The sequence below is a fragment of the Salvelinus alpinus genome, chromosome 19 (genome assembly GCF_045679555.1).
Source record: "Salvelinus alpinus chromosome 19, SLU_Salpinus.1, whole genome shotgun sequence".
NCBI classification, from domain to species: domain Eukaryota; kingdom Metazoa; phylum Chordata; class Actinopteri; order Salmoniformes; family Salmonidae; genus Salvelinus; species Salvelinus alpinus.
Window position 1 is genome coordinate 35,398,188 of NC_092104.1, and position 25,754 is coordinate 35,423,941.

Consider the following 25,754-nt stretch of genomic DNA (forward strand, 5'->3'; position numbering starts at 1 on the left):
CTATTGTATTCTAGTATACTACACACTTCTAAAGTAAATACTACACATAATAAAGTTTATAGTATTCTACTGTATACTACAAACAGTCTATAGTAAGCACTACATGATTGTAGTAACCCTCAATGTGGAGTATAGAATTCCATAGTAAATACTGTAGTAAACTGAAGTATTTTTTTATGTGGGACGTTTAAACACAACCACTTTCTCTCTGGGATGTGGATATAATTGACTAAACTGCTGTAAAACCTGTATTTGGTAAAGGAACTGTATTTTGTAAATGATTCGCACTCTAAATCATGATGAAATACCTTGGAAAAATTAGTGCTGATAAACATTTTACATTACTTTGTTATATCTAAGAGCACCTGGAGAATGGAAAACTCATGAAATGCAATACAATATACATTTTTTTATAACATTTTTATTGAACTTTTGTATAGCTACTGTAACATCTATTGGTATTGTAACTTTTCATTATAAAGGATTATCGCTGTAGAAAGGAATACAGAGAATGTAGAACACTTCATCTGGCTTCTAAAAGCTCATTGCTAACTACGCAGTAAACAGAGAACGTTCTTTGCACATTGGATAACATTATGCAGAGGCTATGAGCCATATATTTAAATTGACATTTTTTCATAATAGGAAAAAAGAAACGCAGCTATCTTACAAATGTTTAGACAAAATATGGCCTGATATTTGCACTACTTACTGTATATGGCAAACTGGACTTCATTTTACCCTGCAAAACTAGTAAAAACTAAATATTGCACACATTCATGAATGAGTTCCAGTTTGATCATTTTGAATAATCATTCTTGCAATTGCCAAAGGGTAATGGATGAAAATCTGTTTACGAGAGTAGATTAGAGGGAGAACGGATGGAAATGTTGAATGATTGATTCCAAATTAATATTATAAACCAATTGTCCCACATGGCAATGCAAGAGACATATCAAGTTCAATGCAGACAATGCATCTAAACATGGCACTAGGTATATTACTGTGCATACAAAGACTCAGTGGACCTCAGTGAGAGAGCAAGGATATACAGTAGGATATTGTTCCATGTGCTGCATTTATAAAGTACAGTGTATTAATTTACTGCTCTCTTTCTTTTGTTATATGGTGCTTGATATATGGTTGTTGGATAGCACATTTTATTATCAAAGTCAGCTGCTTAGACAGTACTATATTTAGCAGTAAACCTTGGTGGGTAGAATGTCTGTTTACAGGCACTCTGCTTTAAATCAGTAGTTCTCAATGTCAGTCCTTGTCAAAGTCTTTCCTTGTTGAAATTCTATAACTATGTTCTGTTATATGGGTATGTTTACCAACCAATTCTGAGGACTTTCTTGACATGATGTGATCTTAGCCAAATCATTTGCCAGTGTAAAGATCACATTATTCATATCTATGAAGGAGATCATTAACATATTATTTTGGAAAACTATCCCATTAAACCCTCATCAATATCAGAAATTAACCATTGGAAGTGGTTGGCACTTGGCATCCCTTAACATGCATATTCCATGAGTCTCGGAATGAGGGAGGGAATTACACAAGGAGGGCTGGAAGGATAGTGTGAGCTGGATAATAAAAGCAAATTCTGTAAAAACAGTGAGAAAAAGCACAATCTCAAAATGACATATTATTCAAACATCCTACTGGGCACAAACTGATGGAATCAACAGTGTTTCCACATAATTTCAACCCCCAAAAATCGGTGATGACATTGAATCAACGTGGAAAATTTGCTTGGAATTTTAAAAAGTCATCAACATAAGAGCATTTAGTAAATCATTCAACCAATTTTTTACCTAAATCCAATGACATGGTGAATGTTTTTGTTGATTTCACATTGAATTCACGTTAGTTGACAACTCAAGAAAATGTAAGTTAAAACTAGACATTGAACTGATGTCTGTACATAGTGGGATGGCTTTGTGAGTAGACCCCTAGAATTCCTTAAATTATAATGTGCTGCAATGCAAGTTTAAATACCACAACACATCTGGTTACACTATAGCTGTGGTATTCAAACGTTTTTTGCAGGGCACATTTTATTTGCCAAAATGGCTGTAAATTTAGATTTTTACATCAACAAATCACCTTCAATTCATTAGATTTTCCTCTCGCTTATCAAACTTTAGACAACAAATACAAAACTGTCTTTCTGTACTCTTATTTTTTTTATGCCAAAAACCATCCCACACGACCCCCTCCCAAATTTACATACTCTATAGAGACCTAAATAATACATTGAAATATTATGTTGGTGTAAATCCACATCTTTTACTCCACAGTGCTTGCACTGGAGAAGACCTTTGCACCGTCATAAACTCATCGACTTCCTCTAAGGCAGGGGTGTCAAACTCATTCAATGGAGGGCCTAGTGTCTGCTGTTTTTTCTTTTTTCCCATTAAATTAAGCCCTAGACAACCAGGTGACTGGAGTTCCTTACTAATTAATGAGCTTAATTAATCAATCAAGTACAAGGGAGGAGCGAAAACCTGCAGACACTCAGCCCTCCACAGAATGAGTTTGACACGTGCTCTAAATTGTATAAACACATACAGTGCCATCAGAAAGTATTCATACCCCTTGACTTACTCCACATTTTGTTGTGTTACAGCCTGAATTCAAAATGGAATAACATTTGAAAAATCTCACCCATCTAAACACAATACCCCATAATGACAAAGTGATTTTATTGAAAATGAAATACAGAATACAGTGTCTTTCTGGGTAAGTCTCTAAGAGCTTTCCACACCTGGATTGTGCAACATTTGCCCGTTATTATTTTCAAAATTCTTCAAGCTCTGTCAAATTGGTTGATGATCATTGCTAGACAACCATTTGCAGGTCTTGCCATATGTTTTCAAGCAGATTTAGGTCAAAACTGTAACTCGGCCACTCTGGAACATTTACTGTCATCTAGGTAGGTAACTCCAGTGTAGATTTGGCCTTGTGTTTTAGGTTATTGTCCTGCTGAATGGTGAGTTAGTCTCCCAGTGTCTGGTGTAAAGCAGACTGAACCAGGTTTTCCTCCATGATTTTGCCTGTGCTTAGCTCCATTCAGTTTATTTTTATCCTGAAATACTCCCCAGTCCTTAACGATTACAAGCATACCGATAACATGATGCAGCCACCACTATGCTTACAAATATGGAGAGTGGTACTCAGTAATATGTTTGGGTCAAATCCAAACCAATACAACACTTTGTATTCAGGACAAAAAGTGAATTGCTTAGCCACAATTTTTGCAGTATTACTTTAGTGCCTTGTTACAAACAGGATGCATGTTTTGGAATATTTGTATTCTGTACAGGCTTCCTTCTTTTCACTCTGTCAATTAGGTCAGAATTGTGGAGTAACTATAATGTTGTTGATCCATCCTCAGTTTTCTCCTATCACAGCCATTGAACTCTAACTATTTTAAAGTCATAATTGGACTCATGGTGAAATCCCTGAGCGGTTTCCTTCCTCTCTGGCAAATTAGTTCGGAAGGACGCCTGTAGGTTTGAAGTCATTAAAAAACATGTTAAACAATTTATATGACTTGTTAAGCGATTGTTTACTTTTTTCACTCCTATTTAGGATTGCCATAACAAAGGGATTGAATACTTATTGACTCAAGACATTTCAGCTTTTCATTTTTAATTAATTTGTAAAAATTTTGAAAAAACATCATTCTACTTTCATATTATGGAGTAGGCCAGTGACCAAAAAATCGACATTTAATCAATTTTAAATTCAGGCTGTAACACCACACTCCTTGACTTTTCCCATGTTTTGTTGTGTTACAGCCTGAATTGAAAATGGATTAGATTTTTTTGTCACTGGCCATGTTTTGTTAATACTTTCTGAATCCACTGTATCTAATTGAGGACACTGTAAAATCTATCTTAGGTCACAGTGTTCTCTTACTTTTCCATTTCTCTCCATGCCCACAGAAGAGACCAACCATTGATTGTTAAGACACAAAACAATCCCCTGTGACTAATTTGAACAACTCCAGCCATGTCAACCCTTGCTCCAGCATAAAGCTCAACAAGTCAACCTTCAATGGATGGTTAAGACAATGGGGGTTGAAGTTCTATACTTTCTCTCTCCTTTTCTGAATGGGTCAGGACTGTACATTCATGCTCATTGATCCTTTGCTCAAGGTTGACCCCTTAGTGACCTCTGTGCTGACAATAGAAAGAGGGAAGCTCTCATAACTCTCTGGTGACCCCCAGCAGCGGCAGTGGTATAGGGTAGATTTGAGCTCTTTCTGGAAGTTACTGTTGAGAAAGCCGTAGATTATGGGGTTGACACAGGTGGATGCCATGGCTGTGAGGTGGCAGGCAGAGAAGATTATGTCATGCTGACAGGATGGGATGGCCTGGTGGTTCCAGTCGAACAAGGTATTGAAGATGTTGAGCGGGAGCCAGCAGAGGGCAAACACTACCACAATGGAGGCCAACATGGCATTGATCCTCTTTGACCCCTTGGCTTTCTTCTGACAGTTGTCCCTGGCTCGCTCCACCATGTATTTTCTCTGTCGGAGACGCAGGAAGATGCGCAGGTAGCAGACCAGGATGAGGATGAGGGGAAGGCAGTACTGGAAGAGCAGCAGGGAGGTGGTGTAGGCCAGTCGGTTGTGCTCTGAGGGCCATCGCTCCATACAGATGAAGTGGTCAGTGTAGAGATTGAAGGGGAGGCTCATGTTCTGGAAAGGACTGTTGTCGAGGACGTTGAAGAAGAGGAAAGGAAGAGAGATGAAGCAGGCCACTAACCAGGTGATGGCTACAGCCAGGTAGGAGTGGCGCACCATAGGCTTCCATCCAGTGGGGTGGATGATGAGTTGGTGGCGCTCTATGGCTATGAGGACAAGGGTGAAGATGGAAACCGTGACAGAGATGCACTGGACAAAGGGTGTGACCTTACAGAGTGCCTCCCCCAGGATCCAGCGGTCCATCAGGGTGTAGATGATGGTGACAGGCAGGCACACAATGCACATGAGGATGTCAGAGATGGACAGGTTGGCGATGAAGATGTTGGTGACATTCCGCATCTCCTTCTGCCGTGTGATGACAAACACCAGGCAGGTGTTACCGATAAGGCCAACCGCGACCAGTGCGCTGTAGGCAACTATCAGGAAGGTGGTGCCACTCCAGGAGGAGGTGCACTCGTCTGTGTCGCCCCATGGCATCTCTTTCCACCAGGCGTGATGACTGCTATTGTTCACATGGGACACCTCCATGCTAGAAGTCCAAACTAATTTTTTTTAGACTGGGATCCAAATGTATTAGTATGTTTCCCTTCCGCTTCAATATATTATCTGATGTCTTTATTGTATGTTTGAGTTTGCTGGGGTTTTAATCACACCGGTACTCTTAGTGATGGCTGGAACATTGATTGCAGTCTTTTTGCCGTCTGAAAGAGAACACAATAATCAAAAGATTAAATCCTTCACTGAGCTGATTTCCCAAATGTGAATGCAGCTATTTAATAACCCTAGGAGAAATAAAGGACTTGTCTTTGCAACCATGTTAACTCCTGTTCTGAAAACTGCTGGCTGCAGGAAAATACTCTACTTTAGGATCCACTTTAAGTAAAAAAGTAAAACAATATTAAAACGTAATATAATCTTTGCTTTCTATAATATCAGGTTCAATGGTTTCCACTTTGGTGCATACACAATATAAATTGAAATATAAGAGAGTAGATGCGCCTATATATTTGAAATTGTTCAAAACAAAACTTAGCCTTGGCTATCATTACAGTATTCATTAATGTTTGTTTTGGCTCTTGAGGTGCTTGTGTAAGCACTAAAATCAATTTTTTAGAGTAGACTATTGCAAAACAGAGGAGAATGAATGATGTGAGAGGTTCACGATGCGGTGACTGAAAAACATGCAGATGTACAGTATATCTCTTTCTACTTGAGTATTAGCAATTATAACTAAGGATGCATTAACATCGTATCATCAAGCAAGCAGCATGGAGGAATGATGAAATGTGTTATTATCAAATGAAATGTGGGGGGGGGTTAAAGAGGAGGAAGCAACACTGATTTTTTAAACATTTTACATTTTTTTATTTCATCCTTTATTTAACCAGGTAGGCTAGTTGAGAACAAGTTCTCATTTACAACTGCGACCTGGCCAAGATAAAGCAAAACAGTGCGACACAAACAACAACACAGAGTTACACATGGAATAAACAAGTGTACAGTCAATAACACAATAGAAAAAAGTCTATATACAGTGTGTGCAAATGGCGTGAGGAGGTAAAGCAATAAATAGGCCATAGTAGCGGAGTAATTACAATTTAGCAAATTAACACTGGAGTGATAGATGAGCAGATGATGATGTGCAAGTAGAAATACTGGTATGCAAAAGAGCAGAAAAGTAAATAAAAAACAATATGGGGATGAGGTAGGTAGATTGTGTCATGCCCTGGCCTTAGTTATCTTTGTTTTCTTTATTATTTTAGGTCAGGGTGTGACATGGGGGATGTGTGTGTGTTTTTTGTCTAGTCTTGGGTGGTTCTATTGTCTAGGGAGTTTTTGTAGAGTTCATGGGGTTGTGTTCAGTGTAGGTGTTTAGGTAAGTCTATGGTTGCCTGGAATGGTTCTCAATCAGAGACAGCTGTCTATCGTTGTCTCTGATTGGGAGCCATATTTAAGGCAGCCATAGGCATTAGGTAGGTTGTGGGTAATTGTCTATGTTTGACGTTTGTAGCTTCACGGTTGTTTTTGTTTAGTGTGTGTGTTCATCTTCATTTATTAAAGAGGATGTATTCATATCACGCTGTGCCTTGGTCCACTCTTTCACCTCAAGGTGATCGTGACAGAATTACCCACCACAAAAGGGAGTGTGGCGAAGTCAGGTAGGAGACCTGCGCCAACTCCCCGTGCTTACCGTTGGAAGCGAGAGTACGGGCAGACACCGTGTTATGCGGTAGAGCGCACGGTGTCTCCTGTACGTGTGCATAGCCCGGTGCGGTACATTCCAGCTCCTCGTATCGGACAAGAACATCCCTGTCGGCTAAACCCTCCTCTAACCCGGACGACGCTGGGCCATTTGTGCACCGCCCCATGGGTCTCCCGGTCGCCACCAGCTGCAACAGAGCCTGGATTGAACCAGAATCTCTAGTGGCACAGCTGGCACTGCGGTGCAGTGCCTTAGACCACTGCAACACTCGGGAGGCGCCATACTTCACTACATTCCTAAAGAAAATAATGTTCTATTTACTCCATACATTTTCTCTGACACCCAAAAGTATTCGTTACATTTTGAATGCTTAGCAGGACAGGAAAATGGTCAAATTCACACCCTTATCAGGAGAACATCCCTGGTCATCCCTACAGCCTCTGATCTGCCAGACTCACTAAACACATGCGTCATTTGTAAATTATGTCTGAGTGTTGGAGTGAGACCCTGGCTATCTGTAAATTAAAAATGGTGCCCATCTGGTCTGCTTAATATAAGGATTTTGAAATTATTTATACTTTTACTTTTGATACTTAAGTACATTTTAGCAATTACATTTACTTTTGATACTTAATGAACCATTATATCTGGAATAAACCTGCTCTAAAGACTTCTGGACAGACTTATGGCGGCTGAACCATATCCACTGGCACCTACTGCCTATTATTCATGGTCCTCCCGGATCAGCCCTTAGTATTTTTCATGAGATAATTAAATTCAATCTATCTCATGTTAATGTATCTGCTTTTATTTGAACTCAACAGATTGATTGATATTCAGTGAGAAATTAAGTTATTTATTATTCTAAATGAAGTAGCCTACAGGTTCTTGAATAAACCACATCCACCTGGGGTTTAACCAGGGTTGTTTCTAATAATTATGTGTCACGCCCTGACCATAGTCAGCTGTTTTTTCTCTGTGTTGGTTGGGGCGTGATAGTGACTTGGGTGGGTCATCTAGGTGATATTGTATTTCTATGGTGACCTGATATGGTTCCCAAACTAATGAACTCATTTTAAAATGACAGATTTGTTTACATGAACTGTAACTATAGTAAAATCTTTGAAATTGTTGCATGTTGCGTTTCATATTTTTGTTCAGTGTAGTAAGGAGGGGATGGTGTGGTTGACTGACTGGTGTCTGTTGGGGGTGGGTATTGTGTATTGTAGTTAGCATGATCTATTAACACGAGAGGGGTGGGTTGATATAGTACCTTGTTTGAGTGTGTATTGTTGGGGACAGTAGTAAAATGACATACACTTACTAGTGTATGTCCTACAGACTAATCCTGCTGCTGCTGCTGATGATGACCTTGACAGAAGCTTTAGTAGTACAGATCCTGTAGACTCAACATCATCTGACCCGGAGGAGGAAAAGACTGTATGGGGCTGGCAAGAGCAAATGTGAAGTTGCCAGCTGCCATTGTCGAACACAAGATGAGGTTCACTAGCTGAAGAACATTGAGGACCTGCCTTGAACATTCAGCCAACACAACACCCATTGTGAGTTAGACGGATGTTGTAGCATAATATAGAATGCCTAGTATGCTTACAACTGCATTGTGGTATATACAGTGGGGAGAACAAGTATTTGATACACTGCCGATTTTGCAGGTTTTCCTACTTACAAAGCATGTAGAGGTCTGTCATTTTTATCATAGGTACACTTCAACTGTGAGAGACGGAATCTAAAACAAAAATCCAGAAAATCACATTGTATGATTTTTAAGTAATTAATTTGCATTTTATTGCATGACATAAGTATTTGATCACCTACCAACCAGTAAGAATTCCGGCTCTCACAGACCTGTTAGTTTTTCTTTAAGAAGCCCTCCTGTTCTCCACTCATTACCTGTATTAACTGCACCTGTTTGAACTCGTTACCTGTATAAAAGACACCTGTCCACACACTCAATCAAACAGACTCCAACCTCTCCACAATGGCCAAGACCAGAGAGCTGTGTAAGGACATCAGGGATAAATTGTAGACCTGTACAAGGCTGGGATGGGCTACAGGACAATAGCCAAGCAGCTTGGTGAGAAGGCAACAACTGTTGGCACAATTATTAGAAAATGGAAGAAGTTCAAGATGACGGTCAATCACCCTCGGTCTGGGGCTCCATGCAAGATCTCACCTCGTGGGGCATCAATGATCATGAGGAATGTGAGGGATCAGCCCAGAACTACACGGCAGGACCTGGTCAATGACCTGAAGAGAGCTGGGACCACAGTCTCAAAGAAAACCATTAGTAACACACTACGCCGTCATGGATTAAAATCCTGCAGCGCACGCAAGGTCCCCCTGCTCAAGCCAGCGCATGTCCAGGCCCGTCTGAAGTTTGCCAATGACCATCTGGATGATCCAGAGGAGGAATGGGAGAAGGTCATGTGGTCTGATGAGACAAAAATAGAGCTTTTTGCTCTAAACTCCACTCGCCGTGTTTGGAGGAATAGAAGGATGAGTACAACCCCAAGAACACCATCCCAACCGTGAAGCATGGAGGTGGAAACATCATTCTTTGGGGATGCTTTTCTGCAAAGGGGACAGGACGACTGCACCGTATTGAAGGGAGGATGGATGGGGCCATGTATCGCGAGATCTTGACCAACAACCTCCTTCCCTCAGTAAGAGCATTGAAGATGGGTCGTGGCTGGGTCTTCCAGCATGACAACGACCCGAAACACACAGCCAGGGCAACTAAGGAGTGGCTCCGTAAGAAGCATCTCAAGGTCCTGGAGTGGCCTAGCCAGTCTCCAGACCTGAACCCAATAGAAAATCTTTGGAGGGAGCCGAAAGTCCGTATTGCCCAGCGACAGCCCCGAAACCTGAAGGATCTGGAGAAGGTCTGTATGGAGGAGTGGGCCAAAATCCCTGCTGCAGTGTGTGCAAACCTGGTCAAGAACTACAGGAAACGTATGATCTCTGTAATTGCAAACTAAGGTTTCTGTACCAAATATTCAGTTCTGCTTTTCTGATGTATCAAATACTTATGTCATGCAATAAAATGCAAATTAATTAATTAAAAATCATACAATGTGATTTTCTGGATTTTTGTTTTAGATTCCTTCTCTCACAGTTGAAGTGTACGTATGATAAAAATTACAGACCTCTACATGCTTTGTAAGTAGGAAAACCTGCAAAATTGTCAGTGTATCAAATACTTGTTCTCCCCACTGTATGTACATATACACACTTTTTTTTGAATATACCTTTATTATTCCCGCAAACCCTACCACCCCTCCCCCAATTGGAGTAACTAATAAACAATAACACTTAAGCTTCTACCTTCAGTTTATACATATTATACACATTTTACAGACACAATCTATTTTACAATAGTTATATTTTGTTTGTTTTTAGTCCTTCCTCTATCTCTGATGTCCATCCAGTTAGATTTTTATTTGTAACTGTGCTATTTAACAACATTTCTGAACCTATACACATTTTACAGACCCTGTATGTTTTGCATTAGTTATCTTGTTATTAGTCCCACCCTTCAGCTCGATTCAACCCTTCCCATCGATCTCTTATCACCATCCATTTCGGATTTATATTTGCCATATATTTTTCAACTATGCTGTGTTGCTTCACAAAAGTACTGAACCTTTCTATTCTCATAGATTCTACAGATTGTGAATTAAAGACAAACATTTTAGCTAAAATAATTATATTATTGATTGATTGACTATGACTTTTCAAATCACCCAGTATTGCTATCTGCAGCGTTAGTTCTAGATAAATGTTGCAATTCTTTAGCCATTCTTGGACCTGTGACCAAAAACAAGCTACGTATGGACAGTACCAAAATAAATTATCTAATGACTCTGCCACCTTGCAGGAACATCTGCAGAGCTTGGGAAGATTGTATCCCCCATATTTATAACATTCTACCGGTTGCAAGAATTTTGTATAATAATTTAAATTGAAAAATGTGAAGTTTTGAATCTGGCAGTGTTTTGCGTGTCAATTCATAAAGCATTTGCCATGGAATTGGTACATCGAAAATCTCTTCCCAACTATTTTGCAATTTATATGGCACAGCTGTTCATTTTTTGGTCCTTAAATTAAATTGGTATATGTTTTTATTTATCACAATTTTCTTTAACCATTAATAGTCTTAAATGCAGGGCCGACAGACAAGTTCCTTACTTTTTCCCCCTTCTACTTTCCTCTTCCGTTTCTGTGGTGATGCTGCAATTAGTTGGTTGTAATTTTGGTAGAGCAGACATTTAAACTGAAATTGCAACCAACTTTCTAACGCTCGTTTAAAAAATAACTATATTTTCGAGATTATTTTGTTTTCAAATAACCGAAAGTAAGCAGTTGTAATCTGAATAAAGGGAAAAAGGCCATTCTTGAACAGGGGTTGAGACATTCTTACTAATTTACTTGTGAAACTTAAAGAAAAAACAATAAATTAACAACTAAATGTGACTACGTGGTGCACAAACACAAAACAATATCCCACAAACACAGGTGGGAGAAATATCTACTTAAATATGATCCCCAATTAGAGACAACGATTACCAGCTGCCTCTAATTGGGAATCATACAAAACACCAACATAGAAAATATTTACTAGAACACAACATAGAAATTATAAACTAGAATACCCCCTAGTCACGCCCTGACCTACTACACCATAGAGAAACAAGGGCTCTCTATGGTCAGGGCGTGACATTACTAGAGAACCATTTCAGATTTAAGTATACATTTTGTATGACTGATGCCTTTAGTGCGAGGTCTAATGCTTTAATATTTAATAATTTCTGCCCTCCGAATTCATATTTGCTATATCAATAGGCCCTTTTAATTTTGTCTGGCCTGCCATTTCAAATCAAATTGAATATTTTTTGTTCATATATTTTAAAAAGCAGGTCACTAGGTGTAGGCAAAACCATAAGCAAATAGGTAAACTGTGATATGACTAAAGAGTTAATCAGTGTTATTTTTACACAAATAGACAAGTATTTTCCTTTCCATAATCTTATCTATTATCTATTTCTATAAAAATGTATTGGAGTGAGATAATTTCTTTCTTTTGGGATTTGCATACCGAGTATGTCCACATCCCCGTCAGACCATTTTATTGGTAAACTACACGGTAATGTAAAATCATTTTTTTGTGATCCAATGCATAATATATATATATTTTACCTTTATTTAACTAGGCAAGTCAGTTAAGAACAAATTCTTATTTTCAATGACGGACTAGGAACAGTGGGTTAACTGCCTTGTTCATGGGCAGAATGACAGATTTTTACCTTGTCAGCTCAGGGATTTGATCTTGCAACCTTCCGGTTACTAATCCAACGTTCTAACTACTAGGCTACCTGCCACCCCATAGTACACTTACCATAATTTGGTTTTAATCTAGCCTCCATGAGGCTGTGGAGGGATTCTAATTGTGGTTTTAAAAGAAAACATGAATCATCAGTGTACAATGACACCTTTGTTTTTAAGCCACGGATTTCTAATCCCTTAATATTATTGTTGGATCTAATTTTAACAGCTAACATGTTGATGGCAATAATAAATAGATATGCCGATAGTGAACAGCCTTGTTTTAATCCTCTTGACAGTTTAAAACTTTCTGAGATGTAGCCATTATTTACTATTTTACACGTAGGGTTACTATACATAACTTTAACCCATTTTATAAGAGATTCTCCAAAATTTAAATATTCTAGGCATTTATATATAAACTCCAGTCGTACTTTATCAAAAGTCTTTTCAAAATCAGCTATGAAAACCAGGCCTGGTTTCCCCGATATTTCATAGTATTCTATTGTTTCCAGTACTTGTCTTATATTATCTCCAATGTATCGTCCATGTAAAAAACCTGTCTGACTAGGATGAATAATATCTGACAATACCTTTTTAATTCTATGCGCCAAGCATTTAGCTAGAATTTTTGCATCACAACACTGAAGTGTAAGAGGCCTCCAATTGTTTAAATGGACTGGATCTTTATACATACCACTTGGATCCTGTTTCAGTAATAATGAAATCAGACCTTCTTGTTGCGTGTCCGATAATCTACCGTTTATATAGGAGTGGTTAAACATGTTAATAATGGTCCTCTGAGTATATAAAAAACATTGGTATACTTCTTTCTACTGGTATGCCATCCAGCCCTGGAGTTTTCGCAGCCTTAAAGGCTTTAATTGCATCAAGAAGTTCCTCCTCTGTAATTTGGCCTTCACATGAGTCTTTCTATACAGATGTTAATTTTACATTATTAATAGGGGAAAAATCCATACAATAAGTTTCTCAATTTCTTTTTGTTTTTCCTCTAACTTATTCCGTGCCTCTATGGTACAGTTTTTATTTCTATCTAACTGTACTGTTAGTCCTTCAATTTCCTTTGTTAATATGGATTATTTTGATCTAAATTGCTTTTGTTTTATTGATGATGTCACGTTCCTGACCTGTTTTCTGTTTAGTTTTGTGTGTTAGTTGGTCAGGACGTGAGTTTGGGTGGGCATTCTATGTTGTCTGTTTCTATGTTGGTTTAGGGTTGCCTGGTATGGCTCTCAATTGGAGGCAGGTGTTTGGCGTTCCTCTAATTGAGAGTCATATTTAGGTAGGCTGTTCACAGTGTTTGTTGGTGGGTGATTGTCTCCTGTGATGTCTTCGTTGTGTTCGATGTTATTCACTATCGGGGCTGTTTGGCTGTTCGTACGTTTCGATGTAACGTTCCTGTTCGTGAGTTTACGTTTGTCGATGTAAGTTTATGTTCAGGTTCCGTTCGTTACGTTTTGTTATTTTGTGTAAGTTTTGAAAGTGTTTTGTTTTGTTTAGTGGCCGTCGTATTTTGTAATAAAGATGGCTTATTTCCCTGACTCCGCATTTTGGTCTGAAGATCCTTCTCTCCTCACCTCATCCGAGGATGAGGAAAGCGGCAGCCGTTACAGAATCACCCACCACGCTAAGACCAAGCGGCAAGGGAAAAATAAACGGAGTAAGGGACAGGAGAAAAACAAGGATTTCTGGACATGGGAGCAGATAATGAATGGAGAAGGTCCCTGGGCTAAGGCAGGAGAAAATCGCCGTTCCCAGGAAGAGAGGGAGGCAGCTAAAGCCCAGGAGCGGTGGTTTAAGGAGGCAGCTAGGAGACGTGGATGGAAGCCGGAGAATCAAGCTCGTAACCGGAATTATGAGGGGACACGTCTTGCACGGAAGCCCGAAAAGCCCGTGAGTAACTCCCAAAAATTTCTTGGGGGGGGGCTAAAGGGTAGTGGGCCAAGGGCAGGTAGGAGACCTGCGCCCACTTCCCAGGCTAACCGTGGAGAGCGGGAGTACGGGCAGGCGCCGTGTTACGCAGTAGAGCGCACGGTGTCTCCTGTACGAGTGCATAGCCCAGTGCGGGTTATTCCACCTCCCCGCACTGGTAGGGCTAGCTTGGGCATTGAGCCAGGTGTCATGAGGCCGGCTCAACGCGTCTGGTCTCCAGTGCGTCTCCTCGGGCCGGCATACATGGCACCTGCCTTACGCAGGGTTTCCCCGGTTCGCCTACACAGCCCGGTGCGGGTTATTCCACCTCCCCGTACTGGGCGGGCGACCGGGAGCATTCAACCAGGTAAGGTTGGGCAGGCTCAATGCTCAAGAGAGCCAGTACGCCTGCACGGTCCGGTATTTCCGGCGCCACCTCCCCGCCCCAGCCTAGTACCTACAGTGCCTACACTACGCACTAGGCTACCTGTGCGTTTCCAGAGCCCTGTTCCTCCTCCACGCACTCTCCCTATAGTGCGTGTATCCAGTTCGGTGCCTCCAGTTCCGGCCCCACGCACTAAGCCACCTGTGCGTCTCCTAAGTCCTGTACACACTGTCACTTCTCCCCGTACTAGTCCTGAGGTGCCACCAGTGCCGGTACCACGCACCAGGTATAGAGTACGCTTTGAGAGTTCAGTGTGCCCTGTCCCTGCTCCCCGCACTAGTATGAAGGTGCGTATCATTAGCACGGTGCCTCCAGTTCCGGCACCACGCACCAGGTCTACAGTGCGCCGTATCCGGCTAGAGCCATCCGTCTCACCAGCGCCATCTGAGCCATCCGTCTCCCCAGCGCCATCTGAGCCATCCGTCTCCCCAGCGCCATCTGAGCCATCCGTCTCCCCAGCGCCATCTGAGCCATCCGTCTCCCCAGCGCCATCTGAGCCATCCGTCTCCCCAGCGCCGTCTGAGCCATCCGTCTGCCAGGAGCCTGCAAAGCCACCCGTCTGCCATGAGCCTGCAAAGCCGCCCGTCTGCCATGAGCCTACAGAGCCGTCAGCCAGACAGGAGCCGCTAGAGCCATCAGCCAGACAGGAGCCGCTAGAGCCGTCAGCCAGACAGGATCTGCCAGAGCCGCCAACCAGACAGGATCTGCCAGAGCCGCCAACCAGACAGGATCTGCCAGAGCCGCCAACCAGACAGGATCTGCCAGAGCCGCCAGCCAGACAGGATCTGCCAGAGCCGTCAGCGAGCCATGAGCAGCCAGAGCCGTCAGCGAGCCATGAGCAGCCAGAGCCGTCAGCGAGCCATGAGCAGCCAGAGCCGTCAGAGAGCCATGAGCAGCCAGAGCCGTTAGAGAGCCATGAGCAGCCAGAGCCGTCAGCCTGCCATGAGCGTCCAGAGCCGTCAGCCTGCCATGAGCGTCCAGAGCCGTCAGCCTGCCATGAGCGTCCAGAGCCGTCAGCCTGCCATGAGCGTCCAGAGCCGTCAGCATGCCATGAGCGTCCAGAGCCGTCAGCCTGCCATGAGCGTCCAGAGCCGTCAGCCTGCCATGAGCGTCCAGAGCCGTCAGCCTGCCATGAGCGTCCAGAGCCGTCAGCCTGCCATGAGCGTCCAGAGCCGTCAGCCTGCCATGAGCGTCCAGAGCCGTCAGCCTGCCATGAGCGTCCAGAGCCGTCAGTCAGCCATGAGCTGTCCCTCAGCCAGAAGCGGCTAGTAATTCAGAACTGCCCCTCAGTCCAGAGCTGTCTCTCTGTCCGGAGCTGCCCTTCAGTCCGGAGTTGCCCCTCTATCCTGAGCTACCTCTTTATCCTGAGCTACCTCTCTCTCCTAAGCTATCCCTCTGTCCTGAGCTATCCCTATGTCCTGAACTACCTTGTCCCAGAGCTGTCCTTGATTCTGGTGTTGCCCCTAAATTTAGGTGGGGTTATTTGGAGGGTGGTCATTGTGGGGAGGCTAAGGAAGCGGGGATTGATTATGGTGGGGTGGGAACCACGCCCGGAGCCTAAGCCACCACCGTGGTCAGATGCCCACCCAGACCCTCCCCTGGACTTTTTGGTGATGCGTTCGGAGTACGCATCTTGAGGGGGGGGTTATGTCACGTTCCTGACCTGTTTTCTGTTTAGTTTTGTGTGTTAGTTGGTCAGGACGTGAGTTTGGGTGGGCATTCTATGTTGTCTGTTTCTATGTTGGTTTAGGGTTGCCTGGTATGGCTCTCAATTGGAGGCAGGTGTTTGGCGTTCCTCTAATTGAGAGTCATATTTAGGTAGGCTGTTCACAGTGTTTGTTGGTGGGTGATTGTCTCCTGTGATGTCTTCGTTGTGTTCGATGTTATTCACTATCGGGGCTGTTTGGCTGTTCGTACGTTTCGATGTAACGTTCCTGTTCGTGAGTTTACGTTTGTCGATGTAAGTTTATGTTCAGGTTCCGTTCGTTACGTTTTGTTATTTTGTGTAAGTTTTGAAAGTGTTTTGTTTTGTTTAGTGGCCGTCGTATTTTGTAATAAAGATGGCTTATTTCCCTGACTCCGCATTTTGGTCTGAAGATCCTTCTCTCCTCACCTCATCCGAGGATGAGGAAAGCGGCAGCCGTTACAGATGAGTATTGAATTGCATGGCCTCTAAAGGCGCATTTAAAGTGTCCCATACAATAAGGGGATCTGCTGTACCTATGTTATGTCGGAAAAAGTCAGTTATAAAAAGTTATCATCCAGTAGGTTTTGATTACATTTCCAATATCCTCACCCATGTGGAAATTCTGTAAGAGTAATATAAACTCAGCAAAAAAATAAACATCCCTTTTTCAGGACCCTGTCTTTCAAAGATAATTCGTAAAAATCCAAATTACTTCACAGATCTTCATTGTAAAGGGTTTAAACACTGTTTCCCATGGTTCAATGAACCATAAACAATTGATGAACATGCACCTATGGAACGGTCATTAAGACACCAACAACTTACAGACGGTAGGCAATTAAGGTCACAGTTATGAAAACTTAGGACACTAAAGAGGCCTTTCTACTGACTCTGAAAAACACCAAAATAAAGATGCCCAGGGTCCCTGCTCATCTGCGTGAACGTGGCTTAGGGATGCTGCAAGGAGGCATGAAGACTGCAGATGTGGCCAGGGCAATAAATTGCAATGTACGTACTGTGAGATGCCTAAGACAGTGCTACAGGGAGACAGGATGGACAGCTGATCGTCCTCGCAGTGGCAGACCACATGTAACAACACCTGCACAGGATCGGTACTTCCGAACATTGCACCTGCGGGACAGGTACAGGATGGCAACAACAACTGCCGGAGTTACACCAGGAACGCACAATCCCTCCATCAGTGCTCAGACTGTCGCAATAGTCTGAGACAGGCTAGACTGAGGGCTTGTAAGGCAGGTCCTCATCAGACATCACCGGCAACAACGTCGCCTATGGGCACAAATCCACCGCCGCTGGACCAGACAGGACTGGCAAAAAGTGCTCTTCACTGACGAGTCGCGGTTTTGTCTCACCAGGGCTGATGGTCGGAATCGCGTTTATCGTCGAAGGTATGAGCGTTACACCAAGGCTGGAGCGGGATCGATTTGGAGGTGGAGGGTCCGTCATGGTCTGGGGCGGTGTGTCACAGCATCATCGGACTGAGCTTGTTGTCATTGCAGGCAATTTCAACACTGTGCGTTACAGTGAAGACATCCTCCTCCCTCATGTGGTACCCTTCCTGCAGGCTCATCCTGACATGACCCTCCAGCATGACAATGCCACCAGCCATACTGCTCGTTCTGTGCATGATTTCCTGCAAGACAGGAATGTCAGTGTTCTGCCATGGCCAGCAAAGAGCCCGGATCTCAATCCCATTGAGAACGTCTGGGACCTGTTGGATCGGAGGGTGAGGGCTAGGGCCATTCTCCCCAAAAATGTCCGGGAACTTGCAGGTGCTTGGTGGAAGAGTGGCGTAACATCTCACAGCAAAACTGGCAAATCTGGTGCATTCCATGAGGAGGAGATGCACTGCAGTACTTAATGCAGCTGGTGGCCACACCAGATACTGGCTGTTACTTTTGATTTTGACCCCCCCTTTGTTCAGGGGCACATTATTCAATTTCTGTTAGTCACATGTCTGTGGAACTTGTTCAGTTTATGTCTCAGTTGTTGAATCTTGTTATGTTCATACAAATATTTACACAGGTTAAGTTTGCTGAAAATAAACACAGTTGACAGTGAGAGAGCGTTTCTTTTTTTGCTGAGTTTATATGCCAATTATGTGATGATCCGACCTTATTCTGTCCCCTATCAACACTTTTTTAAACTTTTGGTGCCAGCGAGAATGACATAAGAAAGTAATCAAGACGACTAGCTTGATTAAGCCTCCGCCATGTATATCTCACTAGGTCATGGTATTTAAGCCTCCATATATCCACTAATTCCAATATATCTATGACATTCATGGTTTCCTTGAGGGTGATAGTTTGCCTGAGGGTGATAGTTTGCAGTGTGATTTCCTTTACAGTCCATAGAGGTTTTTAAAACCATATTAAAATCCCCCACCATAATAATATAGTTTAGTGTTGCTTGTAGAGTTGATACATTCTTATATATATTTTCAAAGAAGCTTGGATCATCATTATTTGGACCGTATAGGTTAATAAGCCTTATCTGTTTATTGTCCAATAACATATTTAAAATAATCCATCTACATCTACCATATCTGTTAGGACATTTTGCACATTTGGATCAAAATTACTTTTAATTAATATCATCACCCCTTTTGAATTTCTCTGCCCATGGGAGAAATATAATTCGCCCCCCCAGTCCTTTTTCCACAAAACTTCATCTAAAATTGTTGAATGAGTTTCCTGTGAACAATAGATATTACATTCATTCTCTTATAGCCAGGTAAATACTGATCGTCTTGTTATCTGCTAAGCCATTACAATTATAACTGGCTATACTTATTTCACCACTTACCATAATGAGACACAAGTTTCAATTCTATTTATCAAAATATATAAACGTACCATTAAAAAGTAACATGATTGTCTATATAGCTGTACCATGATATTTGCATTGCTACTAAGTAAACCTCCAATTGGTCCCCACTATTCCACCTGCTAAAACCCCTCCTCATCCCGAGTTGGGTTGTCATCCCAATGCCCGGCAGACCACCCCCAACCCCCCGGATCCCATAGCCCCGAAGAGACCGGGACCCATCCTTCGAAAAGAGCACAGAGTGCCACCCACAGAACAGAAGGAGATCAACTGCCAAATGCATTTCCATGCATTTCCGCCCTCACCTCGATTTGTATTATATATAGCCATTAAAAAATATATATATTTTAAAAAACCTGTTTATCTCATTTTCCATAATTAGCTATTAATATATTGTAGTAATGTAGGCAATTTATGCAAAGGATTTTTACCTCTCACCAGTCTCGCCATTACCAAAATGACATTATGGCAAGCAATTATTATATTAGCAAACAATTATTGTGAATCATCCTGTATTGTCTCTAACATCTTTTACTCCCTCGCAACAGTTGTGGGACACACACACACACAATCATACACACTCAACCCCTTTCCCCAACAACAACCATAGACTCAGATTCTCAAAAGTTGCACCACTTTGCAGTTCTGGAACTAGCTAGCCAACTATACAACTAACACAATCACTTCAGACTGAAGCTGGAAAGATAGCAAGCTAGTTTTTCTATTGACATGTCATTGTACGGTGTATATATATATCTATAGAAATTATGCTGATTCATGATTTCGACTGGCTGAGAAAAGATGGTTGTCTGTCTTATCTCGACTCCCGACTCGTTCATTACTATGGGACATAATAGGGATCGAATTTCAATATTGCAACATTGTTGCAAACGTTGAAGATAATGTTTTAGATGCTTTTCACAGTGGAGATTACGTTTCTAAATTGAATAGCTGGGCAGTGGATCTGTAAAAGTAGTAGTAGTAAATGTGTTTCTAGGTAAAGACATAAACAATGGCACTTTTAATTAATGTACTGGCCATGTGTATGTTGTCTAGTATATCATGGGCTGGATAGGCTCTAACAATGGAAATTCCAAACCCCTCCTTGTATAAAAAAGTGACTTTACTATGTACATATTCAGCCACTTCCTGCAACATTGTATTGCATTTGCCACCACATGATGCCATACAGTCCCATAAATGTGTGTTGAATCTTGAAATTGGCATTATCTCAACTCTATTTTATTATAGCCTGACTATAGATACCCAAAGAGCGGATATCTCATTGAACTAAAGCAAATACAGACAGGGGGTAATGAGGGGTGTCATGATGTAGATTAAGTTCTTGGAACCGTTTAGCTTAGACACACAGAGTGAGTTATCCTGCATCATACTCAATACAGAGTGGAACATCAATAGGGAATATTATTGTTTTTGAGGCATTAGTTAACACATTAGTTCAGTAATTCCCTTTTTCACTGTTTCCTAATGTAATACATCTCAACAAATATAACAATAGCCTATTATGTAGGTCCTCAAAGCAATTGTTTTAGCCAATCTGTATAGGCTAAGCATAGCCAATAGTTTATTGTTAGACCTAATATGAGAATAAAAGTAGAAAAGTCTGATTCTTACCCGCTTTGCTGAACGTTTCTCTACATCTCACTGAGATTTTCCTTGGCCCCCATTGACTATTCGTAAGCTATAGTCTACAGTTCCGTCTCATCTGCCAAATGATGCAGACGCACAAGGAACGTCCACTTTTGAACATTGAAGGCACAAAGAGTGTGACAGTATAATAAATCATCACCCCACTCCAAGTGTAATCTAAATAGAGGGGGGAAGAATTTGGCTATTGTCTAATTTAGCAACCTATTAACTGTAGTTCAAGAAAGGGCTTCAACATCTTCTGAGCCTATAACAAATAGCTTATCCCGACCATGATAAATGCGCTTAGTCCCTTCGACTACACATCTGCCCACAGCTGGAGAAAACCATCTGAAGACCTAACTTCGGTCTCTTTACTTTGCCATTCACAATCCCATGGTTTAATAAATCATTCATGCCGTAATTACAATGCTATAAAAATAATACTGCATTGCCAATAGGATATTCTAAGCTTACCTTTAATTGTATCCCCCTTTCCCGAACTTCACACTCAAGGTCCGGTTTGCAGGAGGAATGAATATTGAGAATCTCCACAGAAGAGATTTTATCAAGCATGCACAGGAAGGTAGGAGGTGGCTTGTCCATATCAAACATAACATGGTGATCTCTCGTAAAGCGTTAAAGCGACCATACAGTGAGAATTAAACAAAGGATCTGATTTCTAGTGAAATAATTTGCCCATCTGATAGGCTGATGTAGAAGTTTATTCTCTGTGATAATGTGACACTTTTATGTTTTTTACATAAAACTGACACACCGTGGTCAGGATCATTTGTGAGCAGACACTAAAAATATATGGTCTGTATCTGTTTTTTAAGTGAATACTGTATACACAGCAAAATGAAAGCATCTATAGCAACATCATGTCATGAAAGTTGAGTCTCCTCTCCTCATTCAAAGCTAAGCAATAGCATGGATATATCGTGAACGAGTTAGAGGATAGGGAAAAAGTCTAGGAAAAAAGTGTAGGCTATCTATCACACACTGTCAACTGGTGAAAGTCATCACATCCCAGAAAGTTTAGTAAGAAGGTGAGTGATGAAAAGAGTCCCTTTGTGGCCATTCTATAAGGAATTCTAGCCTCTGTTCAAATCCATTGTTATTTGTCACATGCTTGTAAACAACAGGTGTAGATTAACAGTGAAATGCTTACTTACAGGCCATTCCCAACAATGCAGAGAAAGAAAAATATTTAAAAACACAGAAAAATAATAACACAAGTAATATACACAATGAGTAATCATAACTTGGCTATATACATGGGGTACCAGTACCAAGTTGATGTGCAGGGGTATGGGGTAATTGAGGTAGATAGTAGTGGTAAAGTGACTAGGCAACAGGATAGATAATAAACAGTAGCAACATTGATGAGTCAAATGAGTGCAAAAAGGGTCAATGCAGATAGTCAGGGTAGCTATTTGGTTAACTATTTAGTAGTTTTATGGCTTGAGGGTAGAAGCTGTTCAAGGTCCTGTTGGTCCCAGACTTGGTGCATCGGTACCGCTTGCCATGTGAAGGCAGAGGAGAAAATAAGCATTTTCACACCTTATTCACGACTTTGTTGGTGTGTGTGGAACATATTTATTCCTTAGTGATGTGTTGACCAAGGAAGTTGGAGCTCTCGACCCACTCCACTGCAGCCCTGTCAATGTGGATGGGGAATCCGTTACCTGTCATCCACAATCAACTCCTTTGTCTTGCTGACGTTGAGGCAGAGGTTGTTGTACCGGCAACACACTGCCAGGTCTCTGACCTCCTCCCTATAGGCTGTCTTATCGTTGTTGGTGATCAGGCCTTACACCGTTGTGTTGTCAGCAAAGAGAATGATTGTGTTGGAGATGTGTACGGCCACTTGGAGGGCACTATGGTGTTGAACTCTGAGATGTGGTCAATGAACAGCATTCTCACAAAGGTGTTCATCTTGACCAGGTGGGAGAGGGCATTGTGGAGTACAATAGAGATTGCTTCATGTGTAGATCTGTTGGGGCGGTAAACAAATTGGAGAGGGTTCATGGTGTCTGGGATGATGTTGATGTGAGCCATGACCAGCCTTTCAAAGCATTTCATGGCTACAGATTTGAGTGCTACAGGGTGATAGTCATTTAGACAGGTTACCTTAGTGTTCTTCGGCACAAGGACTGTGGTGGTCTGCTTGAAACAGGTACACTATATAATACAGTTTAAGTCGGAAGTTTACATACACTTAGGTTGGAGTCATTAAAACTCGTTTTTCAACCACTCCACAAATTTCTTGTTAACAAACTATAGTTTTGGCAAGTCGGTTAGGACATCTACTTTGTGCATGACATAAGTCATTTTTCCAACAATTGTTTACAGACAGATTATTTCACTTATAATTCACTGTATCGCAATTCCAGTGGGTCAGAAGTTTACATAAACTAAGTTGACTGTGCCTTTAAACAGCTTGGAAAATTCCAGAAAATTATGTCATGGCTCGAAGCATCTGATAGGCTAATTGACATAATTTGAGTCATTTGGAGGTGTACCTGTGGATGTCTTTCAAGGCCTACCTTCAAACTCAGTGCCTCTTTGCTTGACATCATGGGAAAATCAAAAGAAATCAGCCAACACCTCAAAAAATAATTGTAGATCTCCACAAGTCTGGTTCATCCTTGGGAACAATTTCCAAATGCCTGAAGGTACCATGTTCATCTGTACAAACAATAGTACGCAAGTATAAACACCATGGGACCACGCAGCTGTCATACCGCTCAGGAAGGAGACGCGTTCTGTCTCCTAGAGATGAACGTACTTTGGTGCAAAAAGTACAATTAAATCCCAGAACAACAGCAAAGGACCTTGTGAAGATGCTGGAGGAAACAGGTACAAAAGCATCTATATCCACAGCAAAACAAGTCCTATATCGACATAACCTGAAAGGCCGCTCAGCAACGAAGAAGCCACTGCTCCAAAACCGCCATAAAAAAGCCAGACTACAGTTTGCAACTGCACATGGGAACAAAGATCGTACTTTTTGGAGAAATGTCCTCTGGTCTGATGAAACAAAAATAGAACTGTTTGGTCATAATGACCATCATTATGTTTGGAGGAAAAAGGGGGAGGCTTGCAAGCCGAAGAACACCATCCCAACTGTGAAGAACGGGGGTGGCAGCATCATGTTGTGGGGGTGCTTTGCTGCAGGAGGGACTGGTGCACTTCACAAAATAGATGGCATCGTGAGGTGGGAAAATGTATGTGGATATATTGAAGCAACATCAAGACATCAGTCAGGAAGTTAAAGCTTGACATGGGGGTCAAATGGGTCTTCCAAATGGACAATGACCCCAAGCATACTTCCAAAGTTGTGGCAAAATGGCTTAAGGACAACAAAGTCAAGGTAATGGAGTGGCCATCACAAAGCCCTGACCTCAATCCTATAGAACATGTGTGGGCAGAACTGAAAAAGTGTGTGCAAGCAAGGAGGCCTACAAACCTGACTCAGTTACACCAGCTCAGTCAGGATGAATGGGCCAAAATTCACCCAACTTATTGTGGGAAGCTTGTGGAAGGCTACCCAAAATGTTTGACCCAAGTTAAACAATTTAAAGGCAATGCTACCTAAAACTAATTGAGTGTATGTGAACTTCTGACCCACTGGGAATGTGCTGAAAGAAAAAGAAGTTGAAATAAATCATTCTCTCTATTATTATTCTGACATTTCACATTATTAACATAAAGTGGTGATCCTAACTGACCTAAGACAGTGAGGTGTATGTATTACATACTGAGGTGTATGTAAACCTCCGACTTCAACTGTATATATTATACAAAAGTATGTGGACAAGTATATTATACAAATTAGTGGATTCGGTTATTTAAGCCACACACGTTGTTGACGGTTGTATAAAATCGAGCACACAGCCATGCAATCTCCATCTCCATTTCAATAAGCATTTCTCTATGGCTGGCGATGCTTTCCTCCTGGCTACCCCAACCCCGGCCATCAGCTCTGCACCCCCCGCAGCTACTTGCCCAAGCCTCCCCAGCTTCTCCTTCACCCAAATCCAGATAGCAGATGTTCTGAAAGAGCTGCAAAACCTGGACCTGTACAAATCAGCTGGGCTAGACAATCTGGACCCTCTCTTTCTTAAATTATCCATTGTTGCAACCCCTAGTACCAGTCTGTGCAACCTCTCCTTCGTATCGTCTGAGATTCCTAAAGATTTGAAAGCTGCCGCGGTCATCCCCCTCTTCAAAGGGGGTGACACTAGACCCAAACTGTTATAGACCTATATCCATCCTGCCCTGCCTTTCTAAAGTCTTCGAAAGCCAAGTTAATAAACAGATCACTGACCATTTTGAATCCCACCGTACCGTCTCCGCTGTGCAATCTGGTTTTCGAGCTGGTCACGGGTGCACCTCAGCCACGCTCAAGGTACTAAACGATATCATAACCGCCATCGATAAAAGACAGTACTGTGCAGCCGTCTTCATCGACCTGGCCAAGGCATTCGACTCTGTTAATCACCGTATTCTTATCGGCAGACTCAACAGCCTTAGTTTCTCAAATGACTGCCTCACCAACTACTTCTCAGACAGAGTTGAGTGTGTCAAATCGGAGGGCCTGTTGTCCGGACCTCTGGCGGTCTAAATGGATGTTACCACAGGGTTCAATTCTCGGGCCGACTCTTTTCTCTGTATATATCAACGATGCCGCTCTTGCTGCGGGTTTTTCCCTGATCCACCTCTATGCAGACAACACCATTCTGTATACATCTGGCCCTTCTTTGGACACCGTGTTAACTAACCTCCAAACGAGCTTCAATGCCATACAACACTCCTTGCGTGGCCTCCAACTGCTCTTAAACACCAGTAAAACCAAATGCATGCTTTTCAACCGTTCGCTGCCCGTACCCGCCCGCCCGACTAGCATCACTACTCTGGACGG

General features: G+C 42.1%; 1 protein-coding gene across 2 annotated transcripts; it reads right to left on the reverse strand.

Annotated features, from left to right (window-relative positions):
• Positions 1-411: 411 nt before the first annotated feature.
• Positions 412-21,398, reverse strand: LOC139545445 (neuropeptide Y receptor type 1-like). Of its 2 annotated transcripts, none has more exons than XM_071353212.1 (2): positions 21,302-21,398; positions 412-5,421 (listed from the first exon to the last, which is right to left on the reverse strand). In XM_071353212.1, exon 2 carries the CDS (start codon positions 5,246-5,248, stop codon positions 4,130-4,132), a length of 1,119 nt encoding a protein of 372 aa, XP_071209313.1. In that variant the 5' UTR covers positions 5,249-5,421; positions 21,302-21,398; the 3' UTR covers positions 412-4,129. The 2 variants fall into 2 exon arrangements, with proteins under 2 accessions (XP_071209313.1, XP_071209314.1); XM_071353213.1 differs by lacking the exon at positions 21,302-21,398 and adding an exon at positions 20,813-20,897.
• Between the last annotated feature and the right edge of the window lie 4,356 nt (positions 21,399-25,754).

Coding starts and splice junctions, on each gene's coding strand:
- LOC139545445 (XM_071353212.1), bottom strand. CDS start 5,248: ATGGAGGTGTCCCATGTGAACAATAGCAGTCATCACGCCTGGTGGAAA.